Source organism: Amphiprion ocellaris, chromosome 5 (assembly GCF_022539595.1).
Source record: "Amphiprion ocellaris isolate individual 3 ecotype Okinawa chromosome 5, ASM2253959v1, whole genome shotgun sequence".
NCBI classification, from domain to species: Eukaryota; Metazoa; Chordata; class Actinopteri; family Pomacentridae; genus Amphiprion; species Amphiprion ocellaris.
Genome location: NC_072770.1, coordinates 36,757,878 through 36,777,551, shown reverse-complemented (window position 1 = coordinate 36,777,551; position 19,674 = coordinate 36,757,878). Strand labels below are relative to the sequence as shown.

Genomic DNA, 19,674 nt, shown 5'->3' with positions numbered 1-19,674 from the left:
TGCCATGTATGTGGGGATCTTCATGTCCCACGTGAACTCGGCCCTCAACCCGATGGTTTACGCGTTCAGGATAAAGCGGTTCCGCGTCACGCTCATCCAGATCGCTCGCCGCTGCATGTTGTGTAAACCTGCAGAGCCGACCCCGTGCCCCACCAGCACCCCGGGCTTGACCGAGAAAGTGGACGTAAAACCCGTGAAAAGGAGTTTTCATTTGGAGCATATCAGGGATTACATGAGATACGGACCTGGTACGGAATATCAATGATTAAAAGACACAGCAAGTCATGGGACATAGCGGTCTGTCACTGCTCAAATCTTTAACCCTCCTGTTGTCCTCATTTACGGGCCCAAAAAATTATTACTTCTTTGTCTGAAAAAAATTCAGCAAAAAAAAAAAAAAAATCCCCAAAGTTCTGAAAATGTGCAAAATTTCAATAATTCCTTAAAAGTTTCCCTTAAAAGTTTTATTTTAAAATAAATCCCCCAAATTTGGCAAGAAAATTCTGAAATATTTTCAAAAAATGAGTAAAAATCTTCCAAAAAAAATCTTTAAAATATCTAAAGTGATTACATATATATCAGTAAAAACGTCTAATATTTTCTTTAAGAACATTAAAAAAAAAAAAAAAATCCAGCGAAAGTCGCTGGATTTTGGTTGATTTTGTTGGGAATGGTCTTAAGAAACATTTTTAACATTCTTTTTTTCCACCAAAAAAATGTGCAAAAATTCCCCAAAAATATGAATTTTCACTGTGAAAATATTTTTTTCCCCACATTTTCAAACTTTAAATTTCCAAAATGTTCAGGAAGAAAATTCCAGTAATTTCTTTAAAAAATTCCCTTAAAAGTTTTATTTAAAAAAAACAAAAACAAAACAAAACTCAAATTTGGAAAGAAAATTCTTAAATATTTTCAAAAAACGAGTAAAAATCTCCCCAAAAAAATCTTAAAAATATCTAAAGTGATGACACATACATCAGTAAAACTTCTATTTTCTTCAAGAACATTCACATAAAAATAAAAAGATTTTTTTTGTGAATGTTCTTAAAGAAGCATTTTTTAAACATTTATTTCGACCAAAAAATTTTCAAAAATTTCCCAAAAATGTTGAAAATGTGGACATCAGAAGTTTCGCTGTGAAAATATTGGGTTTTTTTTCCCCACATTTTCAAACTCTAATGCAGGTCAATTTGACCCACAGGACGACACGAGGGTTAAAAATAAAAAAAGAACTTGCAACCAGAGGAACCGATATTATCCCCATCTGTTTGCATTATTTTGTTTTCACTCAGTGCTTCCTTAATCGATTCATGTTGAATTCTAACGTACATGTCAACCTAAAAAGTGATACAACAAACATTTCATGCTCCAAAAGATCGTTGGTAAGTTCAGCGAAATAAAGATGAATAGTTTCTTCAAGTTTTGGCTGCGATGTCATGAAAGGGAGAACGGCTGAGCCTGGTGTGCTTCAGCAAGAAAAATTAAGCCTAATAGTAGATTTGACATACGAGAAACTTGCTGGTAGGCGTCAAAACAGCAGGAAACCACAATGGGAGGCACTGGCCATTAGAGAAATACTGTCCACACCCTGAGAGTTTTACTGTACTAAACACTCAGGGATCATGTGATATCAGTCATATCTTGCTTGTTTAAAGTAAATCAGCACTGTCTTTTACGACGTCATAGACAGTAGACTAATTGGGAAGATAGGAAACATGACAACAGAAGATTTACAGTACAAAGTTTGTGTTTTTGCAGCTGAACCTCTGGTTGATCTGTAACCACCGTTTCTACTGGTGTCGACATATCGACTATCTAGAACAGGGGTGTCAAACATGAGGCCCGCGGGCCAAAACTGGCCCACCGGAGGGTCCAATGCAGCCCGCAGGATGACTTTATGAAGAGTCAGAGAGAAGATATTAACTGCAAATTATAAATATGTAAAATTTTTAATGTAAAATAATTTGTAGACCATGATCATGAAGTAAAATATTAGATTTCTCATTGTTCTTTTGTCATTTTGTCTCATTTTTCATTTTTTTTGTCTGACTTGTCATTTGTCTCATGTTTTGTCATTTTGTGTTTCCTTTTTGTCTCATTTGGAATTTTTGTCTAATTTTGTGTTTTGTTTTATTTGTTGTTTTGTGTATGGTTTGTATCATTTTGTGGGGTTTTTTTTTGTTACATTTACACATTACAACTTCCAGATCACAGTTTATCTACAAAGGTACAAAACATTTAGTCACAGCTATCTGGAACTGAATGATGTAGTATTTTACTTTATAATTTTATGAAAATGACAAAAGTCAGACAAAAAAAAAGACAAAAAAGACAACAAAAACAAGACAAAATATTACAAAAATCAGACGCAGAACAACAAAAACGAGACACAAAATGACAAAAAAATGAGACAAACGACACCAAACAAAACAAAAAAGAGACAAAAAAATTAGACAAAAAATTACAAAGCGACAAAAAATGGACAAATGACAAAAACGAGACAAAAAAATTACACAAATGATACAAACAAGACCAAAAATGACAAACGCGAGAAACAAAACAACAAAGAAGTAGACAAACAACACAAGTGAGACAAAAACAACACAAAACGACTAAAATGATAGAAAACATCGAATAAAGCAAAACACAAAATGACAAAAATAAGAAAAAAACACAAGTGAGACAAAAAGGAAACACAAAACGAAAAAAACGAGAAACAAAATGACAAAAACATGAGACAACAAAAGTCAGACAAAAAAACACAACAAAAACAAGACAAAATATTACAAAAATCAGACGCAAAATGACAAAATGAGACACAAAATGACCAAAAAAAATGAGACAAACGACACCAAACAAAACAAAAAAATTTGACAAAAAAATTTGACAAAAAAATTACAAAATGACAAAAACATGAGACAAACAAAAGTCAGACAAAAAAACAACAAAAACAAGACAAAATCTTACAAAAATGATACACAAAATGACAAAAAATTTGACAAAAAAGGAACAAAAAGCATAAGACAAAAGGAAACACAAAACAAGAAGAATGTGAGAAAAGACAAAAGTCAGACTAAAAAAGACAAAAAACTGTGAAAACAGGACAAACTATCACAAAAATGAGACATAAAATGACCACATAACAATGAACAATCTAGTATTTTACTTTATGATCAAAACAACTTGTCATGGTCTAGAAATTCTTTTAAATTTATAGTTTTACAAATTTACAATCTGCAGTTAATGTCTTCTCTGGAATTTTTACACTTTGAGGGCCAGATTGGACCCTCTGGAGGGCCGGTTTTGGCCCGCGGGCCACATGTTTGACACCCCTGAATTAGATTAAAGTTAGTGGAAAGATTAATTAGAAAATGCTCACGTTGGGGGTTTGAGGAGTCACAAGAATGCAGAAGAGCCGTAGCAGGAAAATTTATGGGAGTAAGATCAATGGAGAGTACAGTGTGTTTTCTCTGTGTGTTTCACAGAAACCATTCGATATACAGGGAAGCAAACAGGCCCTGTTCTGAATGCAAATGAACAATGAAGTCACCACACCAGAAGAGGCAAAACTCTGCAGCCATTCAGCCATTAGTCTTTATCATGGAGTGCAGGAACCTCTTCAGCTAATTCAGTTAGTTTAAGTCATATTTCAAAAGCTGTGGCAGGACGGTGCAAAGGCTCTACAGCAGCTGAGTAAATTACCCACAGAGCATTATGCTCAAGTGATTTATTCAACTCGAGAGCTAAAGCTTCTGCTAAAGCTGTGCCGCTTCTGCTTCGTCATCAGTTTGATTTCTGTCTGATTTCAGTCACACTACACTGTAAAAAATGTTTGTGTATTTTACGGTGAAAAACTGTCAAACCATGACGGTAAAAATCTGTAAACTCTAAAACAGCTTGATGCCATTTATATAACATTGAATCACCGTAAATAGGTTAATCAGGAGAAAAGTGTGTCTTTTAGATTTTTTCTTTTGAAAAAAATACATTTCCTGACTCCTGCACAGTTTTTCATGGAAAAATGCCATCATATGTGTAATAATACTGTCATTTTTGCATTTAATTCTTGAAAAGAATACAGTTTTTCCCAGTTAAATGTACATATTGTTGTACTGGAAACATGCTGTAATATTTATTTAACAAATAACATGGCAATTTCTGCATTTAATACTTGTAAAAAATACAGTTAGTTACTTTTGTGTTAATAACGGACAAATGTTTTAATATTCTTGACAGCTTTAATCGCAATTTTTACTAAAAATCCATATATTTAATGTTAAATACGTTAAAAATTGTGCTGATAACTGAAAAATGCTGTAATATTTATAAGCTACACAAACTTTATTTTATATAATATTTTAAGTCAATTTTAACATTTTTAAGGTTAAAAATATAATAAAGTAAAATATGGAATGAAGCACGTTTTTAAACCCTAAAATCAACAACATCAATGCATTTCTTTACCGTAAATGTAGAAAATGCTTTACTGTAATTTTACAGTAGCATTCTGGCCAGAACTTTAATATACAAACAATTTTTTACAGTGCACTGTAAAAAATGTTTGACTCCTGCACAGTTTTTAATGGAAAAATGCTGTAATATGTAGAACAATACTGTCATTTTTTGCATTTAATTCTCTAAAAGAACAGAGTTTTTCCCAGTTACATGTACATATTGATGTACTGGTAATGGAAACATGCTGCAATATTTATAACAAGTAACATGGCAATGGAAAAAATACAGTTTGTACTGGTCAAATTGATGTAGTTTTGTGTTAATAACAGACATATGCTTTAATATTTATGACAACATTAACTGCAATCTGGGAAAAACTGCATTCCTTTCAAGAATTAAATGAAAAATGATGATGATGGGAAATGTATTTTTTCAAGAGAAAAAAATCTCAAAAACACACTTTTCTCCTGATTAACCTGTTTATGGTGATTCAGGGTTATATAAACGGCATCAAGCTGTTTTAGAGTTTACAGATTTTTACCGTCATGGTTTGACAGTTTTTTTCACTGTAAAATGTACGAACATTTTTTACAGTGTAAATCAGATTTATGAACATGTTAAAGCTCTATCTCTGTCTCTGTCTGTCCGTGGGTCACAGACACATCGATATGTACATTACCATCTGTCACCTTCATCCTCGCTGAGGGATTTGAAAGTGCTGAGTGTGGTCTAATCCACAGCCCTCATCTTAGTGAGCGACGCCGCATAACCAACCTGGCATTTACTGCCTTCACACCACCAACTCCTGTGGCCCAACTCATGTTGACGGGCCAGTCATACGGTGTCATTGTGAGAATCTCAATCTTGTGTGTGTCTTCATCTCATCTAAAAGACTAATCGTCTTCAAGGTAAGGCTTTACGGTTCTTCAGGCGTCTAAGAAACACTTTCCCTGCTTAAGTCTTCAGATGTCATATCTTGTTTCTGTTGCTGTCTTCAGACTACAGAATCTACTGCACCAAATTGCTCTAAAATGGCTGAAGCTGATGGAGCAGAGGGCAGCCAAGACCTGGAGGCTCCAGCGGATAACGAGCTGGATGACGAATACAGAGCCTTGCTGCATTTCGGCAAATACAACGAAGCTCGACGTGCGCTGCCTCGGGAGCAGTGGACCTCCAGGGAAAAGGCAAACTATTACTTAGACCGCTTCTTCCTGGGGTTTTTGGTCCTTTTTTCGCTCGTGTTGCTGGGAGAATGTTGCTATAAAATGTGGTATGTGACAAACGTGAAGAAGATCGTGGAGTTCGTGTCAGATTCTGTGATCTTTTTGTTCGACTGGCTCCTCAAACAGGAGCGACACGAGGAGCTGGCCGAGTTGTAGGTCGTCGAAGAAGTCGATTCCATTGTTGGGTCACCACTTTTCGGAGGTCTTCTATAACATTTAAAGCACACGTGGTATCACAGCTCCTCACTAAATAATCCATTTATAGCTACAGCTTAACGAGAGGAAATGACTGGACATCCTCCATACTCCATACTTTCTGTTAGTGACTTGATGGAAATAAACACAATAATATGCAATTAACTGTCTCAGAGTACTGTTATAAAGCAGCACACGACACACTGCAATTTCAATTTATTTGAATTGTTCTTGTGGTACATGAAGGGCTGCTGCTATAATGCATTTAAATAACAAATCTAGAGGTATTTGAGTGTCATTTTAAGGGGAGACCTGACAACTATTTGATCTCCTCTGCTCTTGAATCCAAACACTGCATTATAGTTTTCCTATTACATTTACTTCATATCTAAAGTTATAAATTATATATGTATATTTATGACTTATAATGACATTATGAACTGGTATATATAGATACACCCACTGAAATATTAAAATAAGCACTAGTTCACCAGTTGCAATGATAAAAAGCAGTGCACTGGGAATGCATCAGAAATAATGACAATACAACAATTTAATATCATGAAAGGCGCCCTTCTGCTGCCTTGCAAATGCTGTTAATTAATTTGATATTTCTGATACATTTTGCTGATTAAGAAACTACATTTCGTCTGATGCAAGTGTTTTTATTTTAAGGTGTTACTACTTTTACTTCAGTACAAGGGTGTCAAACTCATTCTAGTTCAGGTCCACATTCAGCCCAATTTGATCTCCAGTGACCAGTAAAATCAGAGCATAATAACTTATAAATAACCACAACCCCTAATGTTTCCTTTGTTTTAGTGCAAAAATGTTCACATTTAAGGAACTATCTTTTTACAAAACATCATGAACAACCTGAAATTTCCTAAGTAAAATAACATCAGTTTCAGCAACATTCAGCCTCAGTTAATCATTTACACATTAAAACTTCCAGATCACAGTTTATCTACAAAGGAACAAAACATTTAGTCTCAGCTATCTGGAACTGAATGATATAATATTTTATATATGATCAAAACAACAAAAAAAGACAAAAAAACAACAAAAACAAGTCAAAATATTACAAAAATGAGATGAAAAATGATAAAAACAAGACACAAAACAATTTTAAAAAATGAGACAAACGGCATGAATTTTCAACATTTTCCACATTTTCAACATTTTTGGGAAATCTTTGAACACTTTTTGGTGGGACAAAAGAAATGTTAAAAATGTTTCTTAAAAACATTCACAAAAACATCAACCAAAATCCAGTGAATTTCATTGGATTTTGGTTGATTTTTTTTGTGAATGTTCTTAAAGAAGTTTTACTGATATATATGTAACCACTTTAGATATTTTTAGGATTTTTTGGAAGATTTTTACTCATTTTTTTGGAAAATATTTACAAGAATTTTCTTGCCAAATTTGGGTGATTTTTTTTAAAATAAAACTTTCAAGGGAAACTTTTAAGGAATTGTTGGAATTTTCTTCCTAAAGGTTTTGTAAATTTTCAGAAATTTGGGGAATTTTTTGCTGAATTTTTGGATTTTTTTCAGACAAGGAAACACTATTTTTTGGTGCCTGTAAATGAGGACAACAGGAGGGTTAAATAACATAACGTTTAATATAACAGTGGAAGGTGTTCACACAGTTTGCATTTAAATGCTAAATACAGAAAGTGTTGGTAAACAACTCAGTCAATCTTATTGACACATAGCTGGACACGAAAATGCTGACGTAATGACTGCCATCCAAACTGGCCAATTAAATCGACGCTATTAATTCTTATAACTTCCTGTCCCGAACTCCTGTCTCTTCCGGATCTTCTAGCGTGACCGACGTTTCGTGTCTACTTAGACTTAAAAGTGAGTCCACATTTCGCCAGTTTTACACATCCTGTGTCGGTCAGTTTGCGCTTCGTTGTGTTTTTTTTAAGCGAGACACTCTCCATGGTCGCTTTTAATGAGCGATAAATGTGTCGTTGTTGGCTAATAGAGGACGGCTACAAACACTGGGCGCCATGCTGTCGGCAGTTAGCTCGGAATAAACAGGTTTTTACAACTTAACGTGTTTCTAACGCCGCTTAAACGGTCGTTACAACGCGTCTTAGCAGTGAAAAACAAAGTCAGACAATTACCTTTTCACGCTCGTCTCTTTGTTCGTGTTTAATATCAGTTAAACGTCGTTTTAGTATGCTAATAAGTAGCGCTAGCCAAGCTAACGTCAAACCGGGCTCCTCCCCAACGTGTTTACGCTCATTACTCAACAATATTCAGACACTAGTGTTAAATACTGCTGTCTATATTCGAGTTTATTAGGCAGTTTTTATTACATGTAGGTAGCACGTCGTTATAAGACTTAAATAAAGCTGCTAGAATGCATGCTAGCCGCCTAGTGGTGACTATAAGCACTGATGTGGGGTGGTAACTAAGACAGGATGCTAAATTCTGTTCCTTAGAAAAGGCAGAAAATTGTAGTAATCACATACAGATATGCAATATTTTCACTGTATTTCATTCGCCATGATCGTGACTGCCTTACACATCTTATTTGGAGCTAAAATGTGCAGATAATTATTTGATTCTAACAAATAGGTGCACACTTAACAAAAAACCCCATCAGATTTGACTATTTGCTGGTTTTTATAGTTTTCTGTGTAGTAAACATCAGGTCTGAGAAAGTACACGGCTGAATGTGGGCATTGGTAAATTGTGTTGAGCATCATTTCCTGCGTTTGTGCATTTTCTAGACCAATCAGGCATGTAGGTTATAATCAGTAGCATGGTTAATATTCAGTGGTAATTGCAGTCGTCTTTTTAACACTGACTTCTGTCATTGTTTTATAATAATTTTTATTATGAAGTATTAATCATAATCTCCTCAAATGGTGGAATTGTTAATTTCAGATGTTGGTAGAATCTGCTTAACTCTTGAAAGACTCATCATGTCATTATTTTTTTTCATCAAGTAAAGGAACATTTTTCACATATTAAAGTTTCCAGTTGAATATATTTGATTCCATGTTGTGCTTTTACATACTTGAAGAGACTTGATGTCGGTGAAGCTTCATGCACAGATTGTTCACCTGCCATTTCCTGTCTCCTCTACAGAATGCGTTACGTGGCCGCTTACCTCCTCGCTGTGCTCGGTGGAAACACCAGCCCCTCTGCTAAGGACATCAAGGTCATCTTGGGCAGTGTAGGAATTGAGGCCGATGACGAACGCTTAAATAAGGTATGCCATTGACTAGTGGTCATTTTTTTGACATTGCAGGTGCCATATACTAATATCTTTTACTTTCTACAGGTCATTAGTGAGTTGAACGGCAAAGACATCAATGAAGTCATGAACTCAGGTATACGTCCTTCAATGGAAACAACTTCAGAGTTCAAGATGACCTACATGAAAGTTTACTAAAAATATTTTTCCTCTTTCCACAGGCCTCTCTAAGTTAGCCTCTGTACCAGCAGGTGGCGCTGTGGCAGCGCCTGCCGCTGCTGGTGGTGGGGCTGCTGGAGCTGGGGCTGCACCTGCTGCTGGTATGTATATATCTATCTTTCTTAGCTTAAATTGATAAAGAGAAGCTTAAGAATATTTTGTAAGATACACTGAGGTTCTAAATGGCATTAATCCTTACCTTAAATGAAGCTCCAGTAGCATTTAGCAGCAAAGTAGACTGTAGACATTGTCGCTGACTGTCATCTTTGGTCTCATTTCCAGCGGAAGAGAAAAAGGAAGAGAAGAAAGAGGAATCAGAGGAGTCAGACGAAGACATGGGCTTCGGACTTTTTGATTAATTTTCCTTCTCTGTGTTTAAAAGGCAATAAAAATGTAAAAGGTTTACACAAAGCACATTGTTTTGTCCTTTCATGGGATCTTCCTTATATGTTATTGGACAGAAGTAATTATTCCCAAAGACATTACAGTTAAGTGTTCCAGGAATAAATTGTCCGGGGTTTGATGATGAAAGCAACTTTGTTGGTTGCTATGAATAGTCAAGACTGGGCAACCTGCTGTCATTGGGCAATCCAGACCCTGCATGTGGTCAGATAACTGAAACCACACAATAGCACAGTCATGAAGGAACGAGCAGCGAGCCAAAACTGAAGTTAGCCACACCATTAAAATTCAACACAGGATTAGAAACTGCTGCTGCTCCACAACTGGCTGAGGTTTAGCTGTCATCTCATGTATTTAATGACATAAGGTTTTGTACTGGTGTTATAAAGGATGACTTACAGTGGTGGTGTCGGTGAGCAGCACAGAAACAGGCCTTTATCAAGTAGAAAAACAAAGTGCAGGTTTTCTGTGTGTTTCTCAAGTTACATTAAATTCTTCCAACTTGATTTGATGAACAAGTAGATTAGATCTGATAATGATCTTTACAACCATGAGAACGATGTTAAACATGCCGTCATGGCCAGACTTATAAAAACAGGTTTAACACTTTAACCCTCCTGTTGTCCTCATTTACAGGCACCAAAAATATTGTTTCCTTGTCTGAAAAAAAATCAGCAAAAAAAATCCCCAAATATCTGAAAATTTGCAAAACCTTTGGGAAGAAAATTCCAATAATTCCTTAAAAGTTTCCCTTAAAAGTTCTATTTTAAAAAAAAAAAAAAAACAATCCCCCAAATTTGACAAGAAAATTCTTGTAAATAATTTCAAAAGATGAATAAAAATCTTCAAAAAAAATGCTAAAAATATCTAAAGTGATTCCATGTATATATATATATATCAGTAAAACTTCTATTTTCTTTAAGAACATTCACAAAAAAACAAAATTCGGTGAATTTTGTTGGATTTTGATAGATTTTTTGTGTGAATGTTCTTAAGAAACATTTTTAACATTTCTTTTTTTCCACCAAAAAATGTTCAAAGATTTCCCAAAAATGTTGAAAATGTGGACATCAGAAGCTTCACTGTGAAAATAATTTTTCCACATTTTCAGACTTTAAAACGGGTCAGTCAAAAAAAAAAAAAAAAAAAAAAAAAAAAAAAAAAAAATAAAACGGGTCAGTTTTGACCCGCAGCACGACACGAGGGTTAAAGGGAAAAGTCTTAAGTAGATGCTGATGTTCTTCAAACAGGAATTTATGCAACTCTGTGTCCACAATGGAAATTTGTCCCAGTGAAAATCTTAGACTGCCAAACACATGAACAATAGCAGCTGCTGTCTTGGAAGCAGAGGTCTGGTCTTGTGCAACTGTGGACATTTCAGTGCAGCAGAGCTGTCATTTACGTTATTAATTACTCTGCTTTCACTGCCCTGAGCCAAGACTCTGCTGCCTCATGCACATATGAAATGTGAATCATTAGTCAAACCGCAGTTCAGCTTTTGTAATTTCATTATTATTCAGTTTAATTGTGTAACTGCTTGTTTAATCATCTTTAGTCAGTTAGCTTCTCAATAATCCTCTGGAGAAATGTGACCTAAAACTTTCCACTACCTGCCACTCTCCACGTCCCGTTTGTCCTACCTGACATGACCTGGATCTGTGTCAACATAATAAGCAAGTCTAGTTCTTATTGTTACATCTGAAACAACACCAAAAAACCTAAAGAAGTAAGACGATTGATTTCACGTCAAATTTCGCACAAATCCAATTAGATTCCTGTGGTTTGTGTCACAGAACAGTTTGTCCCAACAAGATGAACTGTGACTATTTGTGATTCTTTTCTCTGCCTCTGCTGTTTTCTCTGGTGTGACTACAGTTGTTGTGGATGCACAGAAATCCCCAGTGAGTCCATGATCCTGAGTGATACTCAGGCTGTTCTTCACTGGAAAGGTCTGCTGCTTACACTGGAACCTGTTCTACAGGTGAGAGACATCACTGCATGCTTTCATCACGCAGCTGACAGCCTGTCACATTCTATTACAGAATTATCTGGCATCCTGTACGTCGGGTCTATTTCAGACTCTGTCAAACAAGGCCTAAAATATTATTACACACAAAATACATTTGTTATCAATGTAAAATGTTTGTTCTGAATGTACACTACTGCTCTAAAGTTTGGAGTCACTTAGAAATGTCCTTATTTTTGAAAGAAAAGCATTTTTTTCAATGAAGATAACATTAAATGACTCAGAAATCCAGTGTAGACATTGTTAATGTGGTAAATGACTATTCTAGCTGGAAATGGCTGATTTTTAATGGAATATCTCCATAGGGGTACAGAGGAACATTTCCAGCAACCATCACTCCTGTGTTCTAATGCTACATTGTGTTAGCTAATGGTGTTGAAAGGCTAACTGATGATTAGAAAACCCTTGTGCAGTTATGTTAGCACATGGATAAAAGTGGGAGTTTTCATGGGAAACATGGGATTGTCTGGGTGACCCCAAACTTTTGAATGGTAGTGTAGATATTCACATTCTGATTGTGTACATCATAAACTTGACTGAACCACACTGTTCATGAGGTAGAAGCAGTTATTGTCATGACAGGTTAATTTTGCTCTCATGAATGCACTAATTTTCAAACATGCCCTCCCAGGCTGCAGGCTGTTGTCTTTGTGATTCAGATGTAAGACTCCAGATACACTATATTGCCAAAAGTATTTGCTCACCTGCCTTGACTCGCATATGAACGTAAGTGACATCCCATTCCTAATCCATAGGGTTCAATATGACGTGGGTCCACCCTTTGCAGCTATAACAGCTTCAACTCTTCTGGGAAGGCTGTCCACAAGGTTTAGGAGTGTGTTTATGGGAATTTTTGACCATTCTTCCAGAAGCTCATTTGTGAGGTCACACACTGATGTTGGACCAGAAGGTCTGGCTCTCAGTCTCTGCTCTAATTCATCCCAAAGGTGTTCTATGAGGTTGAGGTCAGGACTCTGTGCAGGCCAGTCAAGTTCATCCACACCAGACTCTGTCATCCATGTCTTTATGGACCTTGCTTTGTGCACTGGTGCACAGTCATGTTGGAAGAGGAAGGACCAGCTCCAAACTGTTCCCACAAAGTTGGGAGCATGGAATTGTCCAAAATGTCTTGGTATGCTGAAGCATTCAGAGTTCCTTTCACTGGAACTAAGGGGCCAAGCCCAGCTCCTGAAAAACAAGCCCACACCATAATCCCCCCTCCACCAAACTGTACACTTGGCACAATGCAGTCCGACAAGTATGGTTCTCCTGACAACCACCAAACCCAGACTGGTCCATCAGATTGCCAGATGGAGAAACGTGATTGGTCACACCAGAGAACGTGTCTCCACTGCTCTAGAGTCCAGTGGTGGCTGCTTTACACCACTGCATCCCACGCTTTGCATTGCACTTGGTGATGTATGGCTTGGATGTAGCTGCTCAGCCATGGAAACCCATTCCATGAAGCTCTCTGCTGAAGCACTGTTCTGGAGCTAATCTGAAGGCCACATGAAGTTTGAAGGTCTGTAGCGATTGACTGCTGAAAGTTGGCCACCTCTTGGCACTATGCTCCTCAGCATCCGTCAGTTTACGTGTCCTACCACTTGGTGGCTGAGTTGCTGTCGTTCCTACACACTTCCACTTTCTTATAATACAGCTGACAGTTGACTGTGGAATATTTAGGAGCCAGGAAATGTCACGACTGGATTTGTTGCACAGGTGGCATCCTATCACAGTTCCACGCTGGAATTCACTGAGCTCCTGAGAGCGAGCCATTCTTTCACAAATGTTTGTAAAAGCAGTCTGCAGCCTAGGTGCTTGATTTTATACACCTGTGGCCATGGAAGTGATTGGAACACCTGATTCTGATTATTTGGATGGGTGAGCAAATACTTTTGGCAATATAGTTTATGTGAATCAAAGTCTCATAAAATGCTCCACATTCCTGCATCTTTAAGAGCAGAACTTCTCAACTTTTTTGGTTTCTAACATCTAAAAATGTAGTAGTGTTTACTTGTCACCAGTTGCATGTCTATCAGTAATTACCTTCTGACCAAAAAGGGGACTTTATGTTTTTGTCTGGAAGCCAGATTCCAAACAAGTCCAAACCCAAGTCCAAGCCCACCCCTAAACAAGTCCAAACAGCTATCCATTAGCCTACGGCTGTTTGACATTTTTCACTTTGGTAGCTTTTTACATGACTGCACAGTGGCTGTAATGCTTAGCACATTTGATCTGCAGCTAGAAGATCTCTGGTTTGCGTCTCAGCCTTCCTGGGATCTTTCTGCATGGAGTTTGCATGTTCTTCCTGTGCATGTTTGGGTTTTTTCCGGGTACTACGGCTTCCCACCACAGTCCAGAAACAGGCTCAGGTTAATTGGAGATTCTAAATTGTCTGTAGATGAGTAGTGGGTGTGATTGTCTGTATGTGTAGCCCTGTACGGTGGCCGAGGGGTGCAAACGCAGCACAAAAACGGAACGCCCTGCAAGAGACAAAAACACCCACAAAAAATAAATTGTTTTTGTGCTGCGTTTGCATCCCTCGGCCACCGTAAAAATATGTTATCTTTTTCATATTACATTGATCGTTAATATGTGACTATGCAGCCACAAAAGATGGATTTTACATGACTGGATCGACCGAACAGGGATTAAAAAGAAACAAGCAAGCTGCAACAAACAAATGGGTAAACAACAATAGTGCAACAAATGCAATTTAACAGTGGTGCTGAGTCATTATGTGAGTGTGATTGTTTGTCTCTATGTGTAGTTCTGTGATAGGCTGTTACCTGTCCAGGGTGTCCCTCACCTTCACCATAAGTCAGCTGGGATAGACTCCAGCCCCCTAGTAACACTAATGAGGATTAAGCGGTGTAGAGATAATGGATGGATGTTAGATTTTACATTTACTTCAGTAAATATGAGAGGAAGGATTCCTCTATGGATTTACTGGAATAAAGTTGATTATTTCCTGACATGGTGAGGCCCATCTGTGCTCGTCTTGGTTCTGCCTTGCTTTATTTATTGCATGCAAAATTCTAGTGTTTAATGGGTTTTATTTGATGGATGTTTTTTTATGAATGTTTTTATAGTGACGGTCTTACATTTTTTATTTTGTTTTTTATGTTATTTTATTTATTATGCACTTAACCCTCCTGTTGTCTTCATTTACGGGCAACAAACTATTGTTTCCTTGTCTGAAAAAAAATAAAAAATTCACCCAAAAAATTTCCCAAATTTCTGAAAATTTGCAAAACCTTCAGGGAGAAAATTCCAATAATTCCTTAAAAATTTACCTTAAAAGTATCATTTTAAAAAAATCCCTCAAATTTGGCAAGAAAATTCTTGTAAATATTTTCAAAAAATGAGTAAAATCTTCAAAAAATGAGTAAAAATATCTAAAGTGATTACATATATATATCAGTCAAATTTCTAATATTTTCTTTAAGAACATTCAGAAAAAAAAATTTTGTGAATATTCTTAAGAAACATTTTTAACATTTTTTTTTCCACCAAAAAATGTTCAAAACTTTCCCCAAAATGTTGAAAATGTGGACATCAGACGTTTCACTGAGAAAATATTGTTTTTTTCCCCACATTTTCAAACTTTAAAACGAATTAATTTTGACCCGCAGGACGACACGAGGGTTAAAGAACTGCACTTTTAATTTTGTTGTTTTAATACAATGACCATAAAGACATTCTGATTCTGATGCTTATGGAGATAGAAGTTAGATTAGCAGACTGCATACATAGTGTTTCATGATGACAAAAACACACATTTGAATATTAAATTAAGTAGTTTTTTTTAAATTTTGTTTGAGTTCGTAACATGAATGCCAGCATTCACAATAACAAACATTGTCACATTTTAAATTAGCTAAACATAAAAAGTTTTTTTATTTTTTTAAACTAGCAAAGTTTCTAGCTTATATACATTAAAGGCTATTGCACTGCTCTTTTGTATCGCTACAAATCAATGTGCACAATTCAATTTGGCAAAAAGAGTGTAATATTTAAAGTGCTGCCTGTAGAACCATTGACCTGTTGTGATTCTGAAATGTTGCTTTTCTCATGCAATATCATGTTTTAGCACAAGGCTTACTAAGGTCTCGGTTTCTGTGTTGACCTTTCATGTGAAAGTCAACACTTATGTACACAAACTCACACAGTCAAACCTTCCAGGCTGTGTGCTCAGTAAACATGCCGTTGCAGCAAAACTATTCAATCACAAAATAGTAAAAACCAAATAAAAATGGCAGCAAGTTGTGTGCCTGTTCCCCGGCTAACAACTTGTCTGATGTAGTGCCTTGTTTCTAGAGTTTGTAAAGAGGAACTTATGCTTGCAACACATTCTGAACCACACCTGTGGCACTGAGAGGAAAGACATCACTTGCAGCTTTGTCTCTGCACGCCGCCATCTCAGTCATCACTGTCGGACCATGGGTGATCTGTGCAGGCCTGCAGGAGATGACAACAGTTGTTTCTCTCTGGCATTTTTTCACGGATAAATTAAAAACACAGGAACTGATGTACAGAAAGCAGCTACATTTCTATCATCATGTTTCCATCCTACCTGACTGTATTTAAACCGGTCCTGTAGATATCGGTTCCCCAGACCAGTGATGTGGCCGACGTTCTGTCTGGAGAGTCCGGCTATCCTGGCCGTGAAGTCGAGCGTGAAGGCCAGTTTGACCAGCTCCGGTGCTGTTGGGAGGACGGTGGGAGGACTGTGGGTCGGCGACGCTTCTTTCTGCAGGTAATCATCGGCCAGCTTCTGGAAAGAAGAGTACGTCATCCGCTGGAAGAAGTTGTTCAGGGTGGGGTTGTCTCTCAGCTGGAGGAGACAGAAATACACTTTGATTTTCACTGCAATATTCACAAACACAGAATAACACTGGGAAAACAGCCAGTCACCATTTCCTAATCTGATCTCAACAATATGGCAAGATAATTTATAACATGTAGAAAGCTGAAAGCAGTTTTATTGTGGTTGCAGATGGCGATCATTTCCATTATTGATTAATCTGCCACTTATTTTCTCACTGTGTTGATTGCTTGTTCAATATAATGTCACAAAAGAATTAACCGTCGTGTGTCCTGCGGGTCAAATTGACCCGTTTTAAAGTTTGAAAATGTGGGGAAAAAATTTATTTTCACAGTGTAAACTTTCACATTTTCAACATTTTTGGGAAATTTTTGAACATTTTTTGGTGGAAACAAAAGAAATGTTAAAAAAAAAATGTTTCTTGAGAACATTCGGGTAAAAAAAAAATCAACCAAAATCCAGCGAATTTCATATATATATATATATATATATATATATATATATATATATATATATATTTTTTTTTTTTGTTTATTTTTTGCTCATTTTGTTTCTATATTTGGGTCCTTCAGGGTTAATTCAGATTAGTCAGGTGGCATGTTGTGCTTTGTGTAGCAGGTTTTACGACACTACATCTTATTTAATGAACCTCTTCCTTTCTGGCTCCTGTTACACTTGATTTTGTTCTCACTGTCACTACAGAAACAGAAAACATTCATCCCATGCAGAGGTGAAGAGGAAGAGAATATTGCAGAAAGACACAATCCCTTTAACATGAGTGCTGGAGTTTGTAAGCTTAATAGGACTTTGTACTTATTATCTGTATAATGTTTGATATGGTTCATTGATTAGCTTCTGCTTTCTTATGAAGAAACTTTGTCTCCTTCATAATAAACTAAAATTATAATCGTACAAATATCCACACTGTGACAGGACCACAAAAGCACTGCGGATCTCATCCTGACTTTCATCAGCTCATATTTAATGTGTAAAATAAATACCAACCTTATCATCTATGGCGTCGCCCTGCTTCTTTGTCAGAGCGATGATTCTTTCGATTACTTCCTCTGAGAGCAAACAGCACAAAGGGGAAGTAGCATTAATGCGTTGTCCATAATAGTCACAGCAGCTTTTACATAATAGACAGTTAATGGTGTATAATCAGCTGTTTTTTTCAATACAACTTTCACTTTCATATCCAGTGCATCAGTTTTCTGATTACTTTGGTTTTCTTTTACCACGCTTGCCGTCAGCACTGTGCTATTTTAAACGGTATTGAACAGTTTCTCACCATCTGAAAGAGGTCTGGCTTCCTCTTTGACCTCGTGGACTATTTTTTCCAGCTCCTCTGTCACTTTCTCGTAATAAGAGTATGTTGGTTCCACGCTGATGACAGCTGCAAAGCAACAGTTTGGTCGGTTGTAAGTGAACATATGCAAAAACAAAATGCAAATAAAGCACTTTTACAACAGTTAATATTTGACTTCAAATACTGTAATTTCATAAATAAAGTGAATTCATTCCCAGACTCACCTTCCACTCCAGTGATGTCATCGAGGTTCAGCTCTTTACCGGGTTTATTTGGTTTTATCAGAGATAACCGTCTTTTTGAGAACCTCCTTCTTATGGACTTCCTTTTCATGGCTTTCTTGCGTAAGGTGACCGGAGTCGTGGACTGGAAGGGCGTCGTGGGGACTGTGGACTCGGACATCTCTGGCGGGCTGTCCTCCTCTTCGTCGTCCTCTTTGTCCTTGCTGCTCTTCTGAGAGAAAAGTCCAACAAAACTCTTCCACAGTGAGGGTTTCTTGGTCTTCTTTTTCTTCTTTTTGGGCTTTTCTGGTTCTTCAGGACACGTCTCGGGCAGATTTTTCGGAGGTTCAACCACAGAAAACACACCGATGTCCCCGTCGTTCAACCCCTCGGCCAAGTGAAGGGACGGGTCGCTGGAATGTCGCCGATGTCTTTTTGGCATGGTCACCCACTTCTCCTTCTTGCCGGCCCTCTTATCTCCCAGCGAGCCGTCGTTCAGGCTGAGGCTGCGCTTGACGTACACCTCCAGCAGACGGATCGTATCCTTGTGAGGGACAGAAATCAGCTGGCTGTCCTCAGGCCTTTGGTTTTCCTCTTGCATTTCCATAATAGTCTCTGAAAAAAAGACAACAGCAGACACACAACAGCTTACTCGCTGTCTTGAAATCGCCAGAAATCACTGATACATTAAAAAATCTTGGGAAACACTTTAGAGGTAATTCACAGAATCTTTTTAAATCAATAATGTCAGGTCCAGATGCTGTTTTATGTGACACTAAACTGAACAGATCTGTTTTTTTGTAGTGCTGGGCAGACAAAACAAGCACTGTATAGATGTCAGTTTGGGATTTAGAAAGAAAAGTGGACATTTTTCACTGATTTAGACCCAAAAATTAATCAATTAATTAAGAAATTGATCAGCAGATTAATCAATAATGAACACAATAACAGTAATACTTATCTGTGGCCAAGCTAAGCTATAATAAAGGTGCAAATACTGATTATCTCTGCTGATAAAGCACTCTGACTTATGACATAACTGCTTGTTGGTCCGACATATTTTCACATGAGAAGCTTAGATTAGTTTACAATCTGATGGATTAACTGTAACTTTCAGCTCTTAACTACTCATACGTTAATAAAAGCGTGTCAGTTTTCCCATATAGCTGCTTCAGAAGATCCAGAAGCAAATCTGAGGCTTTCACAGCTGCAGTAAACGTTTTGACACACACGCAAAAGAAGAGGAAGAACAGTAAAAACCAGAAGAAGCTCCTAAAGTCGTCCAGTAGTTATTTAAGGCTACAGCAGCTGGATCAGTGACTCACCTTCACCGCTGTCAGGCCGTTTAAATCCGCTGTAAAGTCGTATATTCCTCTAGTTCCTCTGTTAAAGCTGTGATCTTCACGAAGGGTCTCTCCGTCTGTCTACCTGCTCAGGCGGCTCCTCTCCGCCCATATTAGGTCACCTCGCTGGGTCCTGCTCACCTGATGTCGTCACGTCGGAGGGGCGGAAGTAAAGATCTATAAACATCACCTGTTTCCCTGCTTTGCGTTGAGAGTCACAAGGCGTCAGGC

The 19,674-nt window shown here is 37.2% G+C and overlaps 2 protein-coding genes and 1 long non-coding RNA gene across 3 annotated transcripts; 2 read left to right on the top strand and 1 right to left on the bottom strand.

The window, feature by feature from the left end:
- Positions 1 to 759: 759 nt before the first annotated feature.
- LOC129348848 (uncharacterized) lies at positions 760 to 6,034 on the top strand. Its single transcript, XR_008601566.1, has 2 exons — positions 760 to 5,363; positions 5,454 to 6,034. It is a non-coding gene; the product is annotated as an uncharacterized LOC129348848 (long non-coding RNA).
- Positions 6,035 to 7,589: 1,555 nt separating this feature from the next.
- On the top strand, positions 7,590 to 9,725 carry LOC129348847 (60S acidic ribosomal protein P2-like). Its single transcript, XM_055010414.1, has 5 exons — positions 7,590 to 7,741; positions 8,987 to 9,110; positions 9,183 to 9,231; positions 9,317 to 9,415; positions 9,597 to 9,725. The coding sequence occupies exons 2-5, from the start codon at positions 8,988 to 8,990 to the stop codon at positions 9,671 to 9,673; spliced, it is 348 nt and encodes a 115-aa protein (XP_054866389.1). The 5' UTR covers positions 7,590 to 7,741; position 8,987; the 3' UTR covers positions 9,674 to 9,725.
- Positions 9,726 to 15,531: 5,806 nt separating this feature from the next.
- LOC129349033 (uncharacterized) lies at positions 15,532 to 19,566 on the bottom strand. Its single transcript, XM_055011029.1, has 6 exons — positions 19,426 to 19,566; positions 18,104 to 18,715; positions 17,862 to 17,966; positions 17,576 to 17,637; positions 16,319 to 16,579; positions 15,532 to 16,203 (listed from the first exon to the last, which is right to left on the bottom strand). Exons 2-6 carry the CDS (start codon positions 18,705 to 18,707, stop codon positions 16,165 to 16,167), a joined length of 1,071 nt encoding a protein of 356 aa, XP_054867004.1. The 5' UTR covers positions 18,708 to 18,715; positions 19,426 to 19,566; the 3' UTR covers positions 15,532 to 16,164.
- Positions 19,567 to 19,674: the final 108 nt, after the last annotated feature.

What these genes read in the sequence shown, in the direction of transcription:
- LOC129349033 (XM_055011029.1), bottom strand. Translation starts at nt 18,707, where the DNA reads ATGGAAATGCAAGAGGAAAACCAAAGGCCTGAGGACAGCCAGCTGATT. An exon ending in AGCCAGACCTCTTTCAGATG is followed by an intron (nt 17,638 to 17,861) that starts GTGAGAAACTGT and finishes GTTTGCTCTCAG; the next exon opens with AGGAAGTAATCGAAAGAATC. An exon ending in GCGACGCCATAGATGATAAG is followed by an intron (nt 16,580 to 17,575) that starts GTTGGTATTTAT and finishes TGTCTCCTCCAG; the next exon opens with CTGAGAGACAACCCCACCCT.
- LOC129348847 (XM_055010414.1), top strand. Translation starts at nt 8,988, where the DNA reads ATGCGTTACGTGGCCGCTTACCTCCTCGCTGTGCTCGGTGGAAACACC. An exon ending in CAATGAAGTCATGAACTCAG is followed by an intron (nt 9,232 to 9,316) that starts GTATACGTCCTT and finishes CTCTTTCCACAG; the next exon opens with GCCTCTCTAAGTTAGCCTCT. An exon ending in TGGGGCTGCACCTGCTGCTG is followed by an intron (nt 9,416 to 9,596) that starts GTATGTATATAT and finishes TCTCATTTCCAG; the next exon opens with CGGAAGAGAAAAAGGAAGAG.